At 48.1% G+C, this 18,211-nt stretch overlaps 1 protein-coding gene across 1 annotated transcript in view; it reads left to right on the top strand.

Moving 5' to 3' along the window:
* LOC126272466 (sialin-like) overlaps nt 1–18,211 on the top strand; it is a 220,739-nt gene that overhangs the window by 99,890 nt on the left and 102,638 nt on the right. The window contains exon 4 of the mRNA XM_049975344.1: nt 5,580–5,754. Within this exon, the coding sequence (XP_049831301.1) occupies nt 5,580–5,754 (175 nt within the window). The remainder of the gene's footprint in view (nt 1–5,579; nt 5,755–18,211) is intronic.

Here is an 18,211-nt window from a genome sequence, read left to right as displayed (position 1 = left end):
GAGCCCATCTGGAGGGGCGTTCAGAAGAGTGACGCTGTGGTAGTGACAGAAAGATGGGGAAATGGTCACTACCACATAAGTCGTCATGGACACTCCAGTGGATGGATGGTGAAAGTCTGGGGCTGCAGATAGAAAGGTCGATGGCCGAAAATGTGCCATGGACGACGCTGAAATGTGTCGGCTCTCCCGTGTTTAAGAGGCAGAGGTCAAGCTGCGAGAGAAGAGTCTCGACATCTCTACCCCGGCCAGTAATCGCGGCGCTACCCCACAGGGGGTTATGGGCGTTAAAGTCGCCCAGTAACACAAAAGGAGGAGGCAGTTGTGCTATCAATGCAGCCAACACATGACGCGAGACATCACCATCTGGCGGAAGATACAAACTGCAGACAGTAATAGGCTGAGGCGTCCACATCCTTACAGCGACAGCCTCTAAAGGTGTGTGAAGAGGTACACATTCGCTGTAGACAGAGTTAAGGATGTAGACGCAGACTCCACCGGATACCCTCTCATAAGCTGCCCGGTTCTTGTAATAACCCCGATACCCACGTAGGGCAGGGGTCCGCATTGCCGGAAACCAAGTTTCCTGTAGGGCAATGCAGAGGAAAGGGTGACTGCTGATGAGTTGGCGAAGCTCAGCAAGGTGGTGGAAAAAAGCGCTGCAGTTCCACTGGAGTATTGCTTTGTCCATGTCCGAAAAAGGCGTGAAGGGGCCGAGGAGGCAGATCACGCCACTGGGTCACCTGCTGCCACCGATGGAGGACCAGTACAATCTGCTTCCATGGCGTCTGAGGGTCCGGCGAGATCCAGGTCCTCAGCGGACGCCCGGATCTCCACCTTATCCCCGGACGCAGAGCCTGTAGGGAGCAGTGGGGTGGATGCCACCGCGTGTTCCTTGGCCTTAGAGGTCTTCTTCTTCGTCTTGTCTCTCTGGTCCTTGGGTTTCATTGGCTGGGAGGGCTCCAGCGAGTCAGTCTCCGGGACGGAGGAGGAGCGGGAAGCCCTGCGATCAGCCGCTGGTCTGCTTTTCTTCCATTGGCTGACGTCACCCTTCCCAGAGGCGGAAACCTGGGAAGGAAGGGACCCAAGGGACCCTTTCCGTGCTATTCGAGCAGGGGAAGTTTGAGGCTTCCCCAGCTTAGAAGTGGGGACTGATGTCCCCGATGGTTGGGGGGTTGCTGCTCCTGAGGCAGGTAGTGCAGGAGCAGCAGGGAGTGAAGTGCCCCCCACCATCAAGGGGGCAGGTGTAGCATTCCGGCTCTGAGAGGTGGCAGTCTGAGGGAGAGCTAATGGGGCCATAACAGTAGTAGCCGCGGCGTAAGAGGCAGGCATTCGAACAGGATGGAGGCGTTCGAACTTCTGCCTGGCCTCAGTGTATGTCAGGCGGTCCAGGGTCTTATACTCCATGATTTTGCGCTCTTTCTGGTAGATCCTGCAGTCCGGCGAGCAAGGTGAGTGGTGCTCTCCGCAGTTTACACAGATGGGAGGTGGAGCACATGGAGTATCGGGATGTGATGGGCGTCCACAATCTCGACATGTGAGGCCGGAAGTACAGCGGGAAGACATATGCCCGAACTTCCAGCACTTAAAGCACCGCATCGGGGGAGGGATATATGGCTTGACGTCACAACGATAGACCATCACCTTGACCTTCTCAGGTAAAGTATCACCCTCGAAGGCCAAGATGAAGGCACCGGTGGCAACCTGCTTATCCCTTGGACCACGATGTACGCGCCGGACGAAGTGGACACCTCGCCGCTCTAAATTGGCGCGAAGCTCGTCATCGGACTGCAATAGAAGGTCCCGATGGAATATTATGCCCTGGACCATATTAAGACTCTTATGGGGCGTGATTGTAACCGGAACATCCCCCAGCTTGTTACAATCGAGTAACCGGCGGGACTGGGCGGAGGACGCCGATTTGATCAAAACCGAGCCCGAGCGCATTTTGGACAAGCCCTCCACCTCCACGAACTTGTCCTCTAAGTGCTCGACGAAGAACTGAGGCTTCATGGATGTAAAGGATTCACCATCAGCTCTCGTACACACCAGGTAGCGGGGCGAGTATGGTTCGCTGGCATCCTTAGTCTTTCGTTCCTCCCATGGTGTAGCCAGGGAGGGGAACGATTTGGGGTCATATGTAGTTGCGTTGTATTGAGCCCTGGAACGCTTAGAGACTGCTGGCGGCTGGCCACCAGCAAGAGATGATGTACCACGCTTCATTGCGGGTCATCCGCCCTGATGCCACCTACTCCGACCAAGGGCCCTCCCCACGGGCGCCACCCAGCCTCAGCAACGACCACCTGGCAGGATGGCCATTGCCGGGAGTCCCAATGCCCCAAGGAGATAGGCATCTACTCCTTGGCATACGTGGGGAGTTAACGGCGCTGGCATCAGCAGAGCGATCCCTGTGTAGTCAGGGGGCTACAACCAACAGGGTACATGGCGGCCCCACCACAACGGACTGGCTACCGTGCTGGATTTCAGGTGATGTAGTCCAATATCGTCATTGGCGCATAAAGTGGCACAGCATAGCAGACTGCAAGAAACCGCACCCAAGAACAAATCCACGCCCAAGAGATGGTAGGTGAGCGGGACTGCTAAGCGATGACGACAAACCTGGCTAGAGATGGTAATGCTTGATGGACACATCGCTCCTTGTAAGGCGCCCTTCCCCAATCGGCTCGCTCTTCGGAAAATTTAGAAGGATGGAGGTCAAACCCGTTAGGGGACCATCTCACAAGGCCAAAACGTTTGAGACTCCTTTTAGTCGCCTCTTACGACAGGCAGGAATACCGTGGGCCTATTCTTACCCCCGAACCCACAGGGGGGTGCAACCAAGGTGCAGCGATAGTCTAGTGAAGGCTCTGCCGGCGCGGTAGCTCAGCGTGTTCGGTCAGAGAGGCGCTGCCCCTCTGCAATAAAAAGACTGAGTAAAGGCATCAACGATCAACTTGAACGGATATCATGTGACATCCAACCCCAACAAAGCAGCAAACTACATCGAACGAAATAAGATTTAAAAAAAAAAGAGTAGACTCCGTTCACTGCCAACACGTCTACGAACGCCAGTACAGTGCGACAAGCGAACACTTGAATCCAGAAGACGTGTTTCTTTTTTTTTTTTCAGATAAACGCCCTGATGGTCAACGAGGCCGCGTTGCCACTCCACGTCCAGACAACACGTTTTCCCAGTACCAGGCCGGTTCGCCACCTTCCTCGTGCCGCTGCTAATCCAAAACCTTTTTGCTGATCCGCAAGCGCCGTCTAGCAGACCACGATCTCTGGCAAAGAGAATCTGTACCACCGCCGATTCCTCCAAAACGGCACAAAGTCGGAAAAATAGAAAATAACTTTCGGGAAGGTTCCGCACACGGCACTTGTGAATCAACAGCGTTGACACTGTACAATCGCACGTCCCCTGCTTAACACTGCCTGCTCACAACTGCCTGGTCGAATGCACATCTGTTGCTGTCGCATTACTATATTTTACGGCCGGCCGTTGTGGGACGAGCAGTTCAAGACGCTTCAGTCTGAAACCGCGCGACCGCTACGGTCGCAGGTTCGAATCCTGTTTCGGGCATGGATGTGTGTGATGTCCTTAGGTTAGTTAGGTTTAAGTAGTTCTAAGTTCTAGGGGACTGATGACCACAGATGTTAAGTCCCATAATGCTTAGAGCCATTTCTTTCTAGTTCCGGGCCGAGACTCATGGTTTTGCGCATTTTTGCAATTACCACTTTTTGTTACGATGATTTGAAAATGGGTCTCGGCCCGAAACTACACATCGAGAGAATAAGAACAGTGAAATTTGCAACTTTGATTAGTTTGTCGTTGTACTGATATAAGCAATGAAATTTTTTAGTTTGGCTTTGCATCACGAATTCTTTACAGACGAATCGAAAAATTGGTAGAAGCGGACCTCGGGGATGATCAGTTTGGACTCCGTAGAAATGTTGGAACACGGGAGGCAATACTGACCCTACGACTTATCTTAGAAAATAGATTAAGGAAAGGCTAAACTACGTTTCTAGCATTTGTAGACTTAGAGAAGGCTTTTGACAATGTTGACTGGAATACTCCCTTTCAAATTCTGAAAGGGGCAGGGGTAAAATACAGGGAGCGAAGGGCTATTTACAATTTGTACAGAAACCAGACGGCAGTTATAGGACTCGAGGGGTGTGAAAGGGAAGCAGTGTTTGGGAAGGGAGTTAGACAGGGTTGTAGCCTCTCCCAGATGCTAATCAATCTGTGTATAGAGCAAGCAGTAAAGGAAACAAAAGAAAAATTCGGAGTAGGTATTAAAATCCATGGAGAAGAAATAAAAACTTTGAGGTTCTCCGATGACATTGTAATTCTGTCAGAGACAGCAAAGGACTTGGAAGAGCATTTGAACGGAATGGACAGGGTCTTGAAAGGAGGATATAAGATGAACATCAACAAAAGCAAAACGAGGATAACGGAATGTAGCCGAATTAAGTCGGGTGATGCTGAGGGTATTAGACTAGGAAATGAGACACTTAAAGTAGTAAATGAGGTTTGCTATTTGGTGAGCAAAATAAGTAATGATGATCGAAGTTTGAAGGATATAAAATGTAGATTGGCAATGGGAAGAAAACGTTTCTGAAAAATAGAAATTTGTTAACATCGAGTATAGATTTAAGTGTGAGGAAATCGTTTCTGAAAGTATTTGTATGGAGTGTAGCCATGTATGGAAGTGAAACATGGACGATAAATAGTTTAGACAAGAAGAGAATCCAAGCTTTCGAATTGTGGTGCTACAGAAGAATGCTGAAGAGTAGATGGGTAGATAACTAACGAGGAGGTATTGAATAGAACTGGGGAGAAGAGAAATTTGTGGCACAACTTGACTAGAAGAAGAGATCGGTTGGTAGGACATGTTCTGAGGCATCAAGGGATGCCCAATTTAGCCGGCCGCGATGGTCTCGTGGTTAAGGCGCTCAGTCCGGAACCGTGTGACTGCTACGGTCGCAGGTTCGAATCCTGCCTCGGGCATAGATGTGTGTGATGTTCTTAGGTTAGATAGGTTTAAGTAGTTCTAAGTTCTAGGGGACTGATGACCACAGACGTTAAGTCCCATGGTGCCTAGAGCCATTTGAACCATCCCGAATTTAGTATTGGAGGGCAGCGTGGAGGGTAAAAATCGTAGAGGGAGACCAAGAGATGAATACACTAAACAGATTCAGAAGGATGTATGTTGCCGTAGGTACTGGGAGATGAAGAACCTTGCACAGGATATAGTAGCATGGAGAGCTGCATCAAACCAGTCTCTGGACTGAAGAGCACAACAACAACAATGAAAAATGGTAAAAATGTTATTTTTTTTAAAAAATTGCTTAAAAATTGGGTGCGTCTCATGATCTGTACGTCTTATACTCCGTAAAATACGGTAGTTACTGCACTGACACCGTTGGTACGCACGGAATAGAATCGGCCTCGGAAGTCTTTGGACGGACAGTGGCTTCTTCCTCCACAGTTGGCAGCCTCTAACCTCAGTCCCACGGCTCCCCCACGCAGCCACACACAGAGGCAGGGCTCGGGGCTCACTCTCCACGTTTTGTAGGGCATGTCGTACCCGGCGGCGCAGGCGCTGTGGTCGCAGTGGGCGCCGCCGCGCGAGCGCAGCGTGTTGGCCAACGTGGGCTACGCGGGCTGCGACCTGGGCACCGTCGTTGCCATGACTGTCTCAGGCGTCATCACCGCCCAGCTGGGCTGGCCCGCCGTCTTCTACATCTTCGGTAAGCACGCCCTGACTGACTGGCGACTGTCCCAACTGCAACATCCCAGAAAAAATGACCCGACTCAGAGCCTAAGGCACAAAGCACGACGCAGCTAAAGCCTAGCTTACACGACGACACTAGGTTGCAGGCAACTGCGCTACCGGCCACTGCGGATGCGCGCCGCGCGTTTGCGCAACTCTTTGGTGAAAGAAAACTTTCGGCGTGTTCCAACTTTGGCGACACTAGTTGACGAGTTTTGGGGTTATGTGTGTTAGTAGAGTGTAGACAAACTGAAATATGAAGTGCGGAACGGAGGATAATGTTCGCTTTTTGGATATCTATGCTTTGAATAGGTGTTTGTGGGATTTCAGTGGTGCTGATTACAAAAATAAGCAACATATTGCTGCTGCTGAGCCTGCCACGTGCAGTCATAACGTAGATGGTTTGACAATAGCTGAGCCGCAGGGCAAAATTTATTGAGTTAGGAGCACACACACAACTGGTGTAAGAAAAATACAAGCAAGTGTAATTCTAGCTGTGGCAGTGCTCTCGTCTACAAGACTAAAAATCCTATCGTTCGAGTTGGCCAACTCCTGGTTAAGAAATATTGTTGACAAGAGGGAAGGCTATACAAACTCAAGAAGCTGTATTCTTTATTCAATATTCATCTATTTAAAACGTCGCTGCAGTGCTCCACATTCACATATGTTAGAATTCTGAAATATTGCCACTGTAAAGATCTCTCTTCAAGAGAGTAGTTTGCAAACCATTCTCTTCTTAATGCGGCCTGCTTCGAGTAATTATTGTTGCTAATGTTAATAATTACTGTTAATGTTAATAATTATTGGTGTTAATGAAATAGCGTCATCACCAACTAAAACCGTATCTTATAGCATGCCGAGTGTTCTCAATTGTAATGCACGCTATATGATATGTAATTTCTGTTCTGGCAACAGTACCATTATTCCTTATTGCATAATTAACTCTGTTTAGAAGAAATGTGAAAAGTTCTGGTGACATTCTAAGATAACAAAAAGAACTTGTTGGGTCTTCCATCACAAATTATTTCAGCAAGGAATGTGAGCAATCGAGCTGACGTCGTTTATTCATCCAGTCACTAATCGACATGTTTCTTATTTTTTTCTTATCCAGCGACTCCACGCAACAAGCTTTAAATCCATCATAACTCGTGCAACGTGCAGCTGCCAAAACTTTCATTTCAGACACGAATCTGCCGAGCGGTTCTAGGCGTTACAGTCCGGAACCGCGCGGCCGCTATGGTCGCAAGTTCGAATCCTGCCTCGGGCATGGATGTGTATGATGTCCTTAGGTTAGTTAGTTTTAGGTAGTTCTAGGTTATAGGGGACTGATGATCTTAGAAGTTTAGTCCCACAGTGCTCAGACCAATTTGGACGAACCAGACACGAATCAGGAAGCCACAAAACGAAGAAACTGAAGTATATTCTGGTGTCGCCCTGTCTACAGTCATATATCAAACCACTTGCATGCAACTCATTCCACGCAACGAGTGGCGCAACCGAATGTCGTCGTGTGGCTTAACGTTGACGTGCACACGGATGGATTCCCAACGTCACGAGGCACATCGCTGCCGAAACACGGCACAAGCTGGTTGGCGTGGTTTTGCGCTGTCAGCGCTCTCCAGTGGCGGTTGTCGGCTTTATTTGGTCGCATACCATACAGTGAGTTTACGGAAATGGACATGAGGAGAATTCCTACATTATCTCTATTAAAACGAACATTTCCTTTCCTCGCCATATGCCACTTATGTTGTTCTGTCTGTGGCATACATTAATAAAAAGTTTGTATCCGTGAACGTGTTATAAGGCAAAAACGATGGATACATGTCCACTCAGGAAAGACATCAGATAGTAAAAGTTTACAAGATCAAACAAACTCACTCCTGACAGAGAGCGCAGTTATATTTACATTACATCAAATATTACAGAAGTTATTTCTATTAACTTCATACGAAACTCCAACAAACTTTTATAAAACGCAAATGTGAAAAAAATTTGGATAATTGTGGGACGTGAACCCTCATCCAGTATGTGTTCAGTTCCAAATCTCGTTTCTGCCGGCAACTACGCTGCGCTGAAAATCCGCTTAAATTAGCTTTGTTTTCTGTACTTTCATCCCCTAATTGTTACTGACATTTAATTTAACAATTCCTGACAAGAACAGCACGTTTTCGTGAATCTTAAATGGGGCGGTGCCTTAAAACGGATTACTCTCATAACACACGAGCTATGATACGAAAATAACTAAATACGAAAATTCTTTGGCCATCATTTGACATATCCCGACATTTTATTACAACAAATCTTGTCAATAACGATTCGTTCTCCAGACATTCAAAGTGCTGGTGCTTAGAAACAGCATGTATTCATGCGGTGTAGCGTGCAGCGTAAAACCCTTCGAATATGGGCTTCTGCTGAACACGACAAAGACATTATAGCTTGTTGCTGCCTGCTCGTGACGTATGGAGCTTTCTTGCTTCCTATTGGTTCTGCCGAAATATCGCAGAACCTATTTTGTGTTTCACGTGATGAAATGGCTTCTCAACAAGGAATAGCAGGAAGCGATGTCAGAAAACTCGTAGAGCGCCACGTCAACCTTAGCTAAGTTGTCCCGTTTGCCGACGGCCTATTGGAAGTGTATCCTTGACAACTGCGAAGCTGGTGTTCACTTGGGCTCAGCAGTGTCTCGTCTTCATTGATTACAGAACTTAGTGTTATCTCAGTCTCATTACTACGAGGGAAAATCGGCAAGTAATGCAAAATAATTTTTTTCTCTCCTGATGTCACTGGTGAAATGTTGAAACTTCAAGACGATTTAGTTTGTGGTTTACGCTACAGAGGGTATTTTGTTTTCATGTGCAGCTCTAGCGCGGGTAGACTGAACTACGAAACAAAATGGCGAGCGTGTTACTGTCGTCAACATGTGAAGAGCAGCGAGGTGTAGTTCGATTTTTGTGGGCCAAAGGATATAAACTGAGTGAAATTCACAGGGTGTAGCATGTATGCGGACGACACTACGGACCGTAGCAATGTCTCCAGGTGGTATGTATTCTTCCAAGTAGGTCATGTGAACCTTTGTGATTCGCCACGCTGCGGTCGGCCGGTAACAGTTGCAATCCCGCAGAATGTGGGCCCCATTAACGCAGTACTTTCCAACGGCCGGCGTCTGAAACTGCGTACCATATCACAACACTTCAACATTTCCTAAGCTGTGGTGTACGATATTATTCAAGACACATTGAAATTTCATAAAGTTAGTGCTCGCTGGGTTCCTTAGAACCTGACAGACAATTACAAAGGCCAGCGCATGATGATAAGCTTGGATCTCCTTAAAGAGCCTTACGCTGCATAAGGATAAGGACTTTCTGAAAGGAATCGTCGCTGGTGACGAGTCGTGGGCGTTTCACTATGTACCCTAAACCAAGCAGGCCTCTACAGAGAGGAAACATGCTGGTTCCCCAATAAGAAAAAAAATTCAAAGTGACTCATTCTCCTAGGAAAGTGCTTGTGACAGCGTTCTGGGATATGCATGGTGTGTTATTGGTGGACTTCATTGAACACGGGACCATTGTGAATGCTGCTATCTACAATGGTGGACTTCACTGAACGTGGGACCACGGTGAATACATTAAAACTTCGGTTAAGTTGCGTCGTGTGCTTCGTGACAAACGCCATAATATTAATGCTGACCATGTCAAGCTTCTTCATGATCATGTTCGTCCCCATGGTGCTGCTCCTGTTAGGGAGAAAATCGCCCAGTTTGGGTGGAAGGTGCTTCAGCATACACCATGCATTCCGGACCTTGCACGGTCGGACTTTCTTCTATTTGGTCGGCCAGCGCTATGCGACAGATGCAGAAGTGATATCAGCAATCCGCAGATGTTTACACTCCAACCAAACAGACTCCCGCGAACAGGGCATATTGAAACTGGTACCTCGATTGAAGAAGTGTGTGGTGAACTTTGATGACTATATAGAAAGTTAGATAAAAGATGGACGTTCATTTTTGATTTTTTTGTTTTGTTACCTATTAACCTTTCTGCTAATAAAATTGTTGAGCGTTACTTTTCGAAGATCCCACAAATATGCAAACTCAGATGAGGGAGGCTCTGTTTTATTTCTGCAGTGTTTATATTTGTATTTCTATCCAAATGTTTGAGTGGAGCGAAAGCAAGACTCCCTGGAAATTACACAATCAATTTTTGTCCGAATCTTAATAGACGCTGGCCTCTGTAGTTGAGCGGTTCTAGGCTCTTCAGTCAGGAACCACATGGCTGCTACGGTTACAGGTTCGAATCCTGCCTTGGGCATGGATGTTTGATGTCCTTAGGTTAGTTAGGTTTGAGTAGTTCTAAGTCTAGGGGACTCTATGGGCTGGCCTCGTCCATTTGTTCTGGCGCGTGTTCGACTTCTGCGGCGGGAGACACTAGATTCCACCCCCTCGAAATTGGTGCATAGGGGCGGAAATGCCCCGGACGGTAGGGGGCGGGCAGAATGAGGGCACGAGTTGTGATACGTCCAGAGGGACCACAGGGGGAGGTGAGGGCAGACTGTCTGCGGCATCCATCAAGGTGTCACCAGAGGGCAGGTGGTCAGAGGGCGTCTCAATACCCTGGCGAGGTGGAAGGGGTGTCTACCAAGCCGGTGAGGAGATGGAGGTCGAAGGGAAGGGCTCCGTCTCGAGGGACGTGTCTGCACAGGAAGCAGGGAAGGTGGTGGGGGAGGAATCAAGGTGGGGGCCCGAGGGCGGAGTTGGTTATGGTGGTGACACTCGAGCCCCCTGTGTGTCTGTGCGGTCGTGACACGCCGCCCATGAGCCGCCATCACGGTAGCGGGCGTCCATGCCGGTGTGTTGCCATAGGAGCGGGCCCACACGGCCATGCCCGGGGCGTAGCGCTGGGAGGGATGAGAGCGGGGCCCAGAAGGGGATGGTGTCAGCAGGTGGAGGAGGATCGGAGGTTGTCGCCCGTGAAGGAGTTTGGCAGGACTATGACCGGCCATCGGCGCAGTGCAGTAGGTGCTTAGAAACAAGGTGAGGGCCGAGGTGGTGGCCAACGGCTCCACTGATTTCATCAGCTGCTGTTTGAAAGTGCGGACCAGGCGTTCCGCCGCGCCATTGGACAAAGGATGGAAGGGGGGAGAGTGAATGTGTTTGATACCGTTAGTTGAGCAGAAGTTCTGGAACGAGGACACATTGAATTGGGGCCTGTTATCTGTGACCAACGTGTGAGGAAGGCCTTCAATGGCCAACACCTGGGCCAAGGCGGTGAGGGTGGCGTCAGTGGTGGCAGACGCCATGCGGACCACGTATGGATAGCTGGAATAGGCATCAACGATGAGGACCCACATGGAGCCTAAGAAGGGGCCTGCAAAATCTAGATGGATCCTGTCCCAGGGTTGGCTAGGTGTTGGCCAGGGTGCGATAGATTGTGGAGGACTAGCCTAATGATGCGCAAGCACTGTGCAACCACGAACCAGGTGCTCAATGTCTCCATTGATCCCTGGCCAATAGACATGTCGTCGAGCGAATGCCTTCATGCGAAACATCCCCCAGTGTCCACGGTGTAATAGGTGCAGGACTCGGTGGCGTAAGTCCAGAGGGATGACCACCTGATGGGCGTCCGAATCCGTGGACAACAGGAGGACGTCCTCCATTACCGAAAGTTTGTGTGAGCCGTGACGCCATGGGCTGAAGTCAGTTTTCAAACGTCGGGTAAGGTAGGTAGGCCAACCATGGGTCACATAGTGGAGGACTTGATGCAGAATGGGGTCCCTGCACATGGAGGACTTGCCACAGGATGGGGTCCCTGCACGTGGAAGCGGCGATTCGCGTAGCCGTCTGAGGAAATCCAAGAGTCTCCTAGCGGGCAGCGTAGATGTGGAAGCTCAGGACTTCCTGCTGGTCGAACGCCGGATCGGGTCCTGCTGGGAGACGTGACAAGGCATCTGCATTAGTGGTTGACTGGTGGGCTTATAGCAGATGGTGTAAGTGTAATTACACAAGAACAACGCCCAGCACTGAAGACGCTGAGCCGTCCATTCTGGGAGGTGCGAATGGGGCCCAAAGAGCGACGCTAAGGGCTTGTGATCCGTGACGAGGGTGAACTGTGCCCCAAACAGGTATATGTGAAATTTCTGAACTGCAAAAATGATGGCAAGAGCCTCCCTTTCGATCCGAGAGTAATTCCTTCACGCAATGTGGGCAGCTTGGGGTAAGAACTTTAAGTAATAATTGACTTTCCCCAGAAATACCTGGAGTTCGGATACGTTTAGTGGACGGGGAAGGGCATTGATGGCTGCGACGTTGCGGTCCGAAGGGCGAATGCCACCTTTACTGAGCGAATTTCCTAAGTACTCCACTTTCGGTTGAAAAAAACTGCACTTCCCCAGCCGAAAACGTAAACCCACAGCCTGCAGGGCGTGAAATAAGTTACTGAGGTTACACTGATGTTCCTGGCGTGTGTGCCCCGTGACTAAGATATCATCGAGGTAATTGACACAAGCCGGTATTGGTTGCGTAAGTTACTCGAGATACCGCTGGAAAATCGCAGGGGCAGAGGAAATGTATTTATAGAAACAGAAAAGTGTGTTGAGGATGGCCTGTGATTCCTCATCCAACGGAAATTGGTGATAGGCTTCTGCCAGATCAATCTTAGAAAAGTACTCGCCACCTGCCAGTTTAGCGAGAAGGTCTTCCTGTCGAGGAATGGGATAACTTTCGACCAAAGACTGAGCGTTGACCGAAGCCCCAAAATCCCCACAAAGCCGAAGCGATCCATTGGGTTTCTTGATGACCACTAACGGCGTTGCCCAGGCACTCGATTGTACTGGCTCGATAAGCCCTGCAGTCTGGAGCTGATCGAGTTCCTGCTTGACGGCCGCGTGCAAGGCTACCGGAATAAGCCAAGCCCGACAAAAGCGAGGCTGTGCGTTCGGCAGAAAAGTGATGTGTGCCTGGAAATCGGAAGCGCAGCCCAGGTCTGCCGAAAACGGGGAGGAAAAGGACGCGCACAGATCGTCTAGGGCCTGAAATGGAACTGTAGTTGAAACGAACTGCACTTCGTCTTGAATGGAAAAGCCGAACCGTGTAAACGCATCTAGTCCAAAAATGTCCGAAGCACACGGGTGGTCCAGCACAAAGAGGGTAAGGGGGCAGGGAACGTTTTTGTGGATGGCCGTAACAGGAAACTGTCCACGGAGAGGGATGGAACCGTCGGCGTAGGCGACCAACCTCCGAGAGGGTGGGGACAATTCTGGAGACCCGAGACGTGCATACGTCGTCAGATTGACCAACGAAACGGTGGCCCCCGTACAGACCTGGAACGGACGTCCTCGTTAAAGATGCATAGGGTGAGGAATAACTTTTGAGCCAATGTGTCGGTCCGAGGGGAGACTGCGTGTAAAGTATGGATGGCCTCCTGTTGGCCCGCAGGGGCGGGATGGGGGCGGGTCGAGCGGCTACGACAGACAGATCGAAGGTGGCCCTCTTTCTCACAGAGCGCACAGGTGTTCCAGCGACGGGGACAGTCAGCTCAAGTGTGGGCCGAGAAGAACTGGGGGCACGACAGGAGGGGGCCACGTGGCCGCTGTCGAGGGGCGACCGGCGGTTCGGACGCCTTAGAGACGTCACACAGCGAGGAATCTCGACGGCGGTGCCCTCTAGAGACTGCGCCCCGTCGACGGCGGGAATGGGTGGATCGGGAAGTGGACTCGACCGCTGCCACCTGGGGCCGCGCCATGAGACGTTCGTTCGCCGCTTGAGCAATTTCGAAGGAATGGGCAATACGCTGAATGTCTTCCAACGAGGGGTTGTCCAACTTAAACGCCACAGTGCGGACCTCTGGATCGGGCGCCAGTTGAACGACCACATCCCGAATTAACGAATCTGCATATGACGCCTTGCACTGCTGATTGGTGCACGTGAAATTGCATTTGCGGCTGAGGCCTTGCAGATCCGTCACCCAGGAACGGTAGGATGTAGACCCAGCCGCTTGTGGTATTTATGGAATCCCAAGCGAGGCGCAACCACGTGGTATCGCTGGGAATAATAGTTAGTTAGCAACACGCAGATCTCGTGAAAGGAGAGAGCCACAGGGTCGGCCAATGGTGCCAACTTGCGGAGCAAGAAAAACGTGTCCGGTGAGGCTCAAGACAAGAACAACGACTGATGCAGAGAGTCATCCGATACCTGAAAGGCCGTGAAATGTTTCAGACGATGCAGGTACGTTTCCCAGTCCTCTTTTGCGTCGTTGATCTGTGGGAACGACGGCGGATGTGGCAACGTGTCTGAAAGCGGGGCACCTGGGAGATGAGGTGAGAGGGGATCCCCGCTTATTGAGCCTGTCTGACAGCAAGTGAACGACGCCTGTAAGACCTCCAACTGCTGCTGCTGTTGTCGCATGATCTGCTGCTGTTGCTCTAAGAGAGTGAGTACATTCTCTGCCATACTCCTATGACCCGTTTATCTCGTCGCCAATTTAGTAACCAAAACCAACCGCAGGAACGCCTTGGGCTGCAGGATCGGCGTCGCCAGGCGGCGAAGCCGCCGGCGGTGGAGCATGCACCACCGGGTAAACACAGGACGAGTTGGACGACAGATCAACGACAACTGACAACAACCGACCGCAACTGACTATGAGCGACACAACAAGGAAGAGATAAACAACGGAGGTTTGTGGAAACCGCAACACCAAACACCAAATGTAAATCCACTTGGAACCAGAGCCAGGCAAATGTCAACAACGAGCAACGACCAGAACGCAGTATCGCCGAGATAGAGACGCAATCCAGAGCGAGTACCAGACTGACTGGACTACGGCAGAGCGGGTCCCTATATATGAAGCCGGAGGGAGAGGCTGTTGTCCGCGGTCTGCACGTGGTGTAGCGGTGGCGCTCACGCTGCGCAAGAGCCGCAGTATTAGGCAGCAATCGGTTTCGTGATAAAAACAAGTGTTGTTATTTCTTTGAAACTACTATTCGGATTTTGAAGCGTGAAACGACGTTGAATTCATCTCATTTAGAACTATGATGCTAGCAGCAGTTCCATTTGAAAAAAGCCAAGTTGATACCGACACCTCTGGTTCAAATGGCTCTGAGCACTATGGGACTCAACTGCTGTGGTCATCAGTCCCCTAGAACTTAGAACTACTTAAACCTAACTAGCCTAAGGATTTCACACACATCCATGCCCGAAGCAGGATTCGAACCTGCGACCGTAGCAATCGCACGGTTCCGGGCTGCGCGCCTAGAACCGCGAGACCACCTCGACCGGCCCGACACCTCTGTAACTAATCCATACATACAAGTATTATAAAAATATAAGTGTGTGTGTGTGTGTGTGTCTGTGTGTACATGTTCCACATCTCCTAAACCACTGGACCGATTTGAACCAAACTTGGTACACATATACGTTACTGTCGTGCAGCATCACAGTGGGGGTAAGAGCAACCTCCCTGTCAAAGGGTGGGGGTGGGGGTGAGACATAAGCGAAGCCCTCTATGCAAGAATTTCCAGAATTCATTCACCATCAAGTACTTGAGAATGAGAGCACTATGCGTCTTGCAACAAACCTTACACATAATTTCAAATCATTATGAAAGTTTTTCTCGCTGACAACGCCTGCAAAATGATGAAATTAAAAATGATCATAGCTTGCTCATTTTTCGCTGTTCATGCAGTAAAAGTACCTCGGGAGACATGAGTTAGTAATTTACTGTTTCTTTACTGCTAATTATATTCCTGACACATTTTACAGACAGTACGCACATATACCACTGAACGGCAGTGCAAAATTATGTCATTGTGCAACATACACTTCAGGGGACACGACATCATAATCAATGACATGCATTAAAAATTGCCCCATCATGCATGAAGTTTAAATTTATTATATCATCGCTACTGATTCCATTCGTAACACATTTTGCAGACAGTATTCACATACGCCGCTGAATGTACCCACAAAATTATACCATTGTACAACACACAGTTCAGGAGATATGACGTCATAGTCATCAAGTACAAGGCCAGATGCTGCTTGGTACAGACGTAGATGCACAGCTGTAACTAAATACCTTGGCAACGCCGGGTTTCGCCAGTAGTGTAGCTATAAAAAGAGTCTGTACGCTATAGCGTTTAGTGAGGACTATCTTACAATTCATTTGGGCGAAATCATAATCACGATATCTGTGGCGATTCAGGAAATATCGAAGGTGCACAGCTCAGCTGAATCAACCTGTAGTACGATTAAGAAAGATATTATTAAAAAATCCCCTCAACACCGACATGTGGTAGTCCAAAAATGTGAAATAAGACTGGAATAGAGTTTTTCAGTATCGCCATTTGTTAGTTTCTTTGATGTCTGGTGAAGGAAGAATAGATTAATTAAAAGTATAAAACAATAACAAATATCACTAAGAAAGTTAAATGTACAGAATCACTTTAATGTTGCATTATCATCAGTCAATGCATCTCATACTGATTAACTAAATCTATTCTTAAGTAAGGAATTGCTAACAACGAGTTTATAACAGCCTTTGTATCCCAAAATGACGCTGCATCTGAAGGTGACATACATTCTGTAAATACAATCACTACATAATAAGTGAGATTAAAGTAATCCTTTCACTCAGTAGATAGAAATATGAGATTTATAATAAATTCCTCATATTACTTGTAAATAAACATAAATTAAGGATTTAACTTGCATTTCATTTTAATATGAACAACATTATTAAACATTATTTCACGGTCCAAGCTGCAGCACATACTTTTCAACAAATCAGTTGTAATTAAAACTATTAAGTATGGTTTTTCTACATATCTACAGTTCAATTAATATTAAGCTTTTTGGTACCGGTAAAGCTATTACTGAATTATTTATGATTATAAATAAATCATTTTTGTAGTTGTGTATTTACCAGCGTTTTCAGCGAGTTGAGCTAGTTTACGTTAATTATACACAGTTGAGGATATTAAGTTACAGCAAGCTACAATTATACAGACTAATAACAAGTAGTGAATGTAGATGCAGAATTTAAAATTGAAAAAATAATATGATTGCTTTTATTTCCACTTCAGAAACATTTTGGGTGAGTGCTAACTTCATGGTTGCTGTCCTTTAAAAAATTACTTCGTACCTTACTCTGAAGTGTTTTAACCAAAATAACTAACACATTTTCACCATCAGCTAAGATTTAAAATCAATAATATATCCATGTATTAACACTAATCTCATGGTCAGTTTCCTTCAGTCACTTTTTAACAAGTCGAACATTGGGAGGCGGACTTTTTTGGGACGCTCTGTAGCATGCCATTATTAGGTTGTGTGTCGTCAGTGTGCTGGCACTGAAAAACTCATCGTGTTCGTGCTGCATGTGTGAAACAGTAGTACCTATTGGTGCCAGGTGTTGCTTGTCTATTGGAGTAGATGGACTGGACTCGACCAGTTGTTTAAGAGCAATGTCTCTGACCAATTGTCGTCACTGATGTTTACAGCTACAGTCTTGACCGTGCTTCACCCAGACATTGAGGTGTAGCAAAAAACTACCCAACAGCCGGAGCGGCTCAGAAAATTTTGTCTCACCGGGCATTCTACAAAATTTTAACATGGCTGAGTCCTTTCTTCTCACTTACCCAGCTTCTATTCTTTCACAATCAAGAGAGTTATTTTTTGCGAAAAATGGTTACCTGCCAAAATCTATCTGTCTAAAACATTTTAGAATAATTGTTGGTTTGCTGGTATGTCTGCCATGTCCTAATCTGAAACGCGTTCACGCACCACTGACGCTGACCTTGCACACCAATGGCAAGTGGAAGTCCCTCCTGCAAACACAACGGCTGTGGGGACGCCTGTGTCATAGCGATATGACGAGATGTTTTCCCTCTCCTCATCAGACCTGTCCGTGTGTAGTTGCAGTACAGGCTACACTATGGGTTCTGACCAGCGTTTCAAGCAGAGGACTACAACTGAAAGCAGTGAAGCCACAACTCAACACACAAACAGGAAAATGTATAACACTGCGAATGAAAACTATTCATAAGACAGATGGAGATTTGTTGTCACAAGAAGTGTACTATTTGTACAACTGCTCCCAATTTTGGGCTCTCTGATTCTAAATTGCTATAAGATGAAAAACTTCGAGCAACTAAAATTTCGTGCATGTCGTTTACCAAACTAACATTACTGTGTGTAGCTCAATGTACTGTAAACGTCGTTTTTACTGCGTGTAGCACTGTGTACTGTAAATGACGTTTTGATTTGCCCATTCGTTTATGTCTTTCAGTATGAGAAAAGAAACAATTCGTATTGTTTTGCGGACACTACCCACGACACCAACCTACAGCTCCAAATGTAACAGCATCACCACTAGGATTCACTGTTGGAAGATGACAGTTTGGACTACACAGATGTCGTGGTTTTCAGTACACATATACAG

The sequence above is a fragment of the Schistocerca gregaria genome, chromosome 5, assembly GCF_023897955.1.
Source record: "Schistocerca gregaria isolate iqSchGreg1 chromosome 5, iqSchGreg1.2, whole genome shotgun sequence".
Taxonomy (NCBI): domain Eukaryota; kingdom Metazoa; phylum Arthropoda; class Insecta; order Orthoptera; family Acrididae; genus Schistocerca; species Schistocerca gregaria.
The sequence above is the reverse complement of the archived record's forward strand: the minus strand, read 5'-3'. Positions and strand labels throughout refer to the sequence as shown.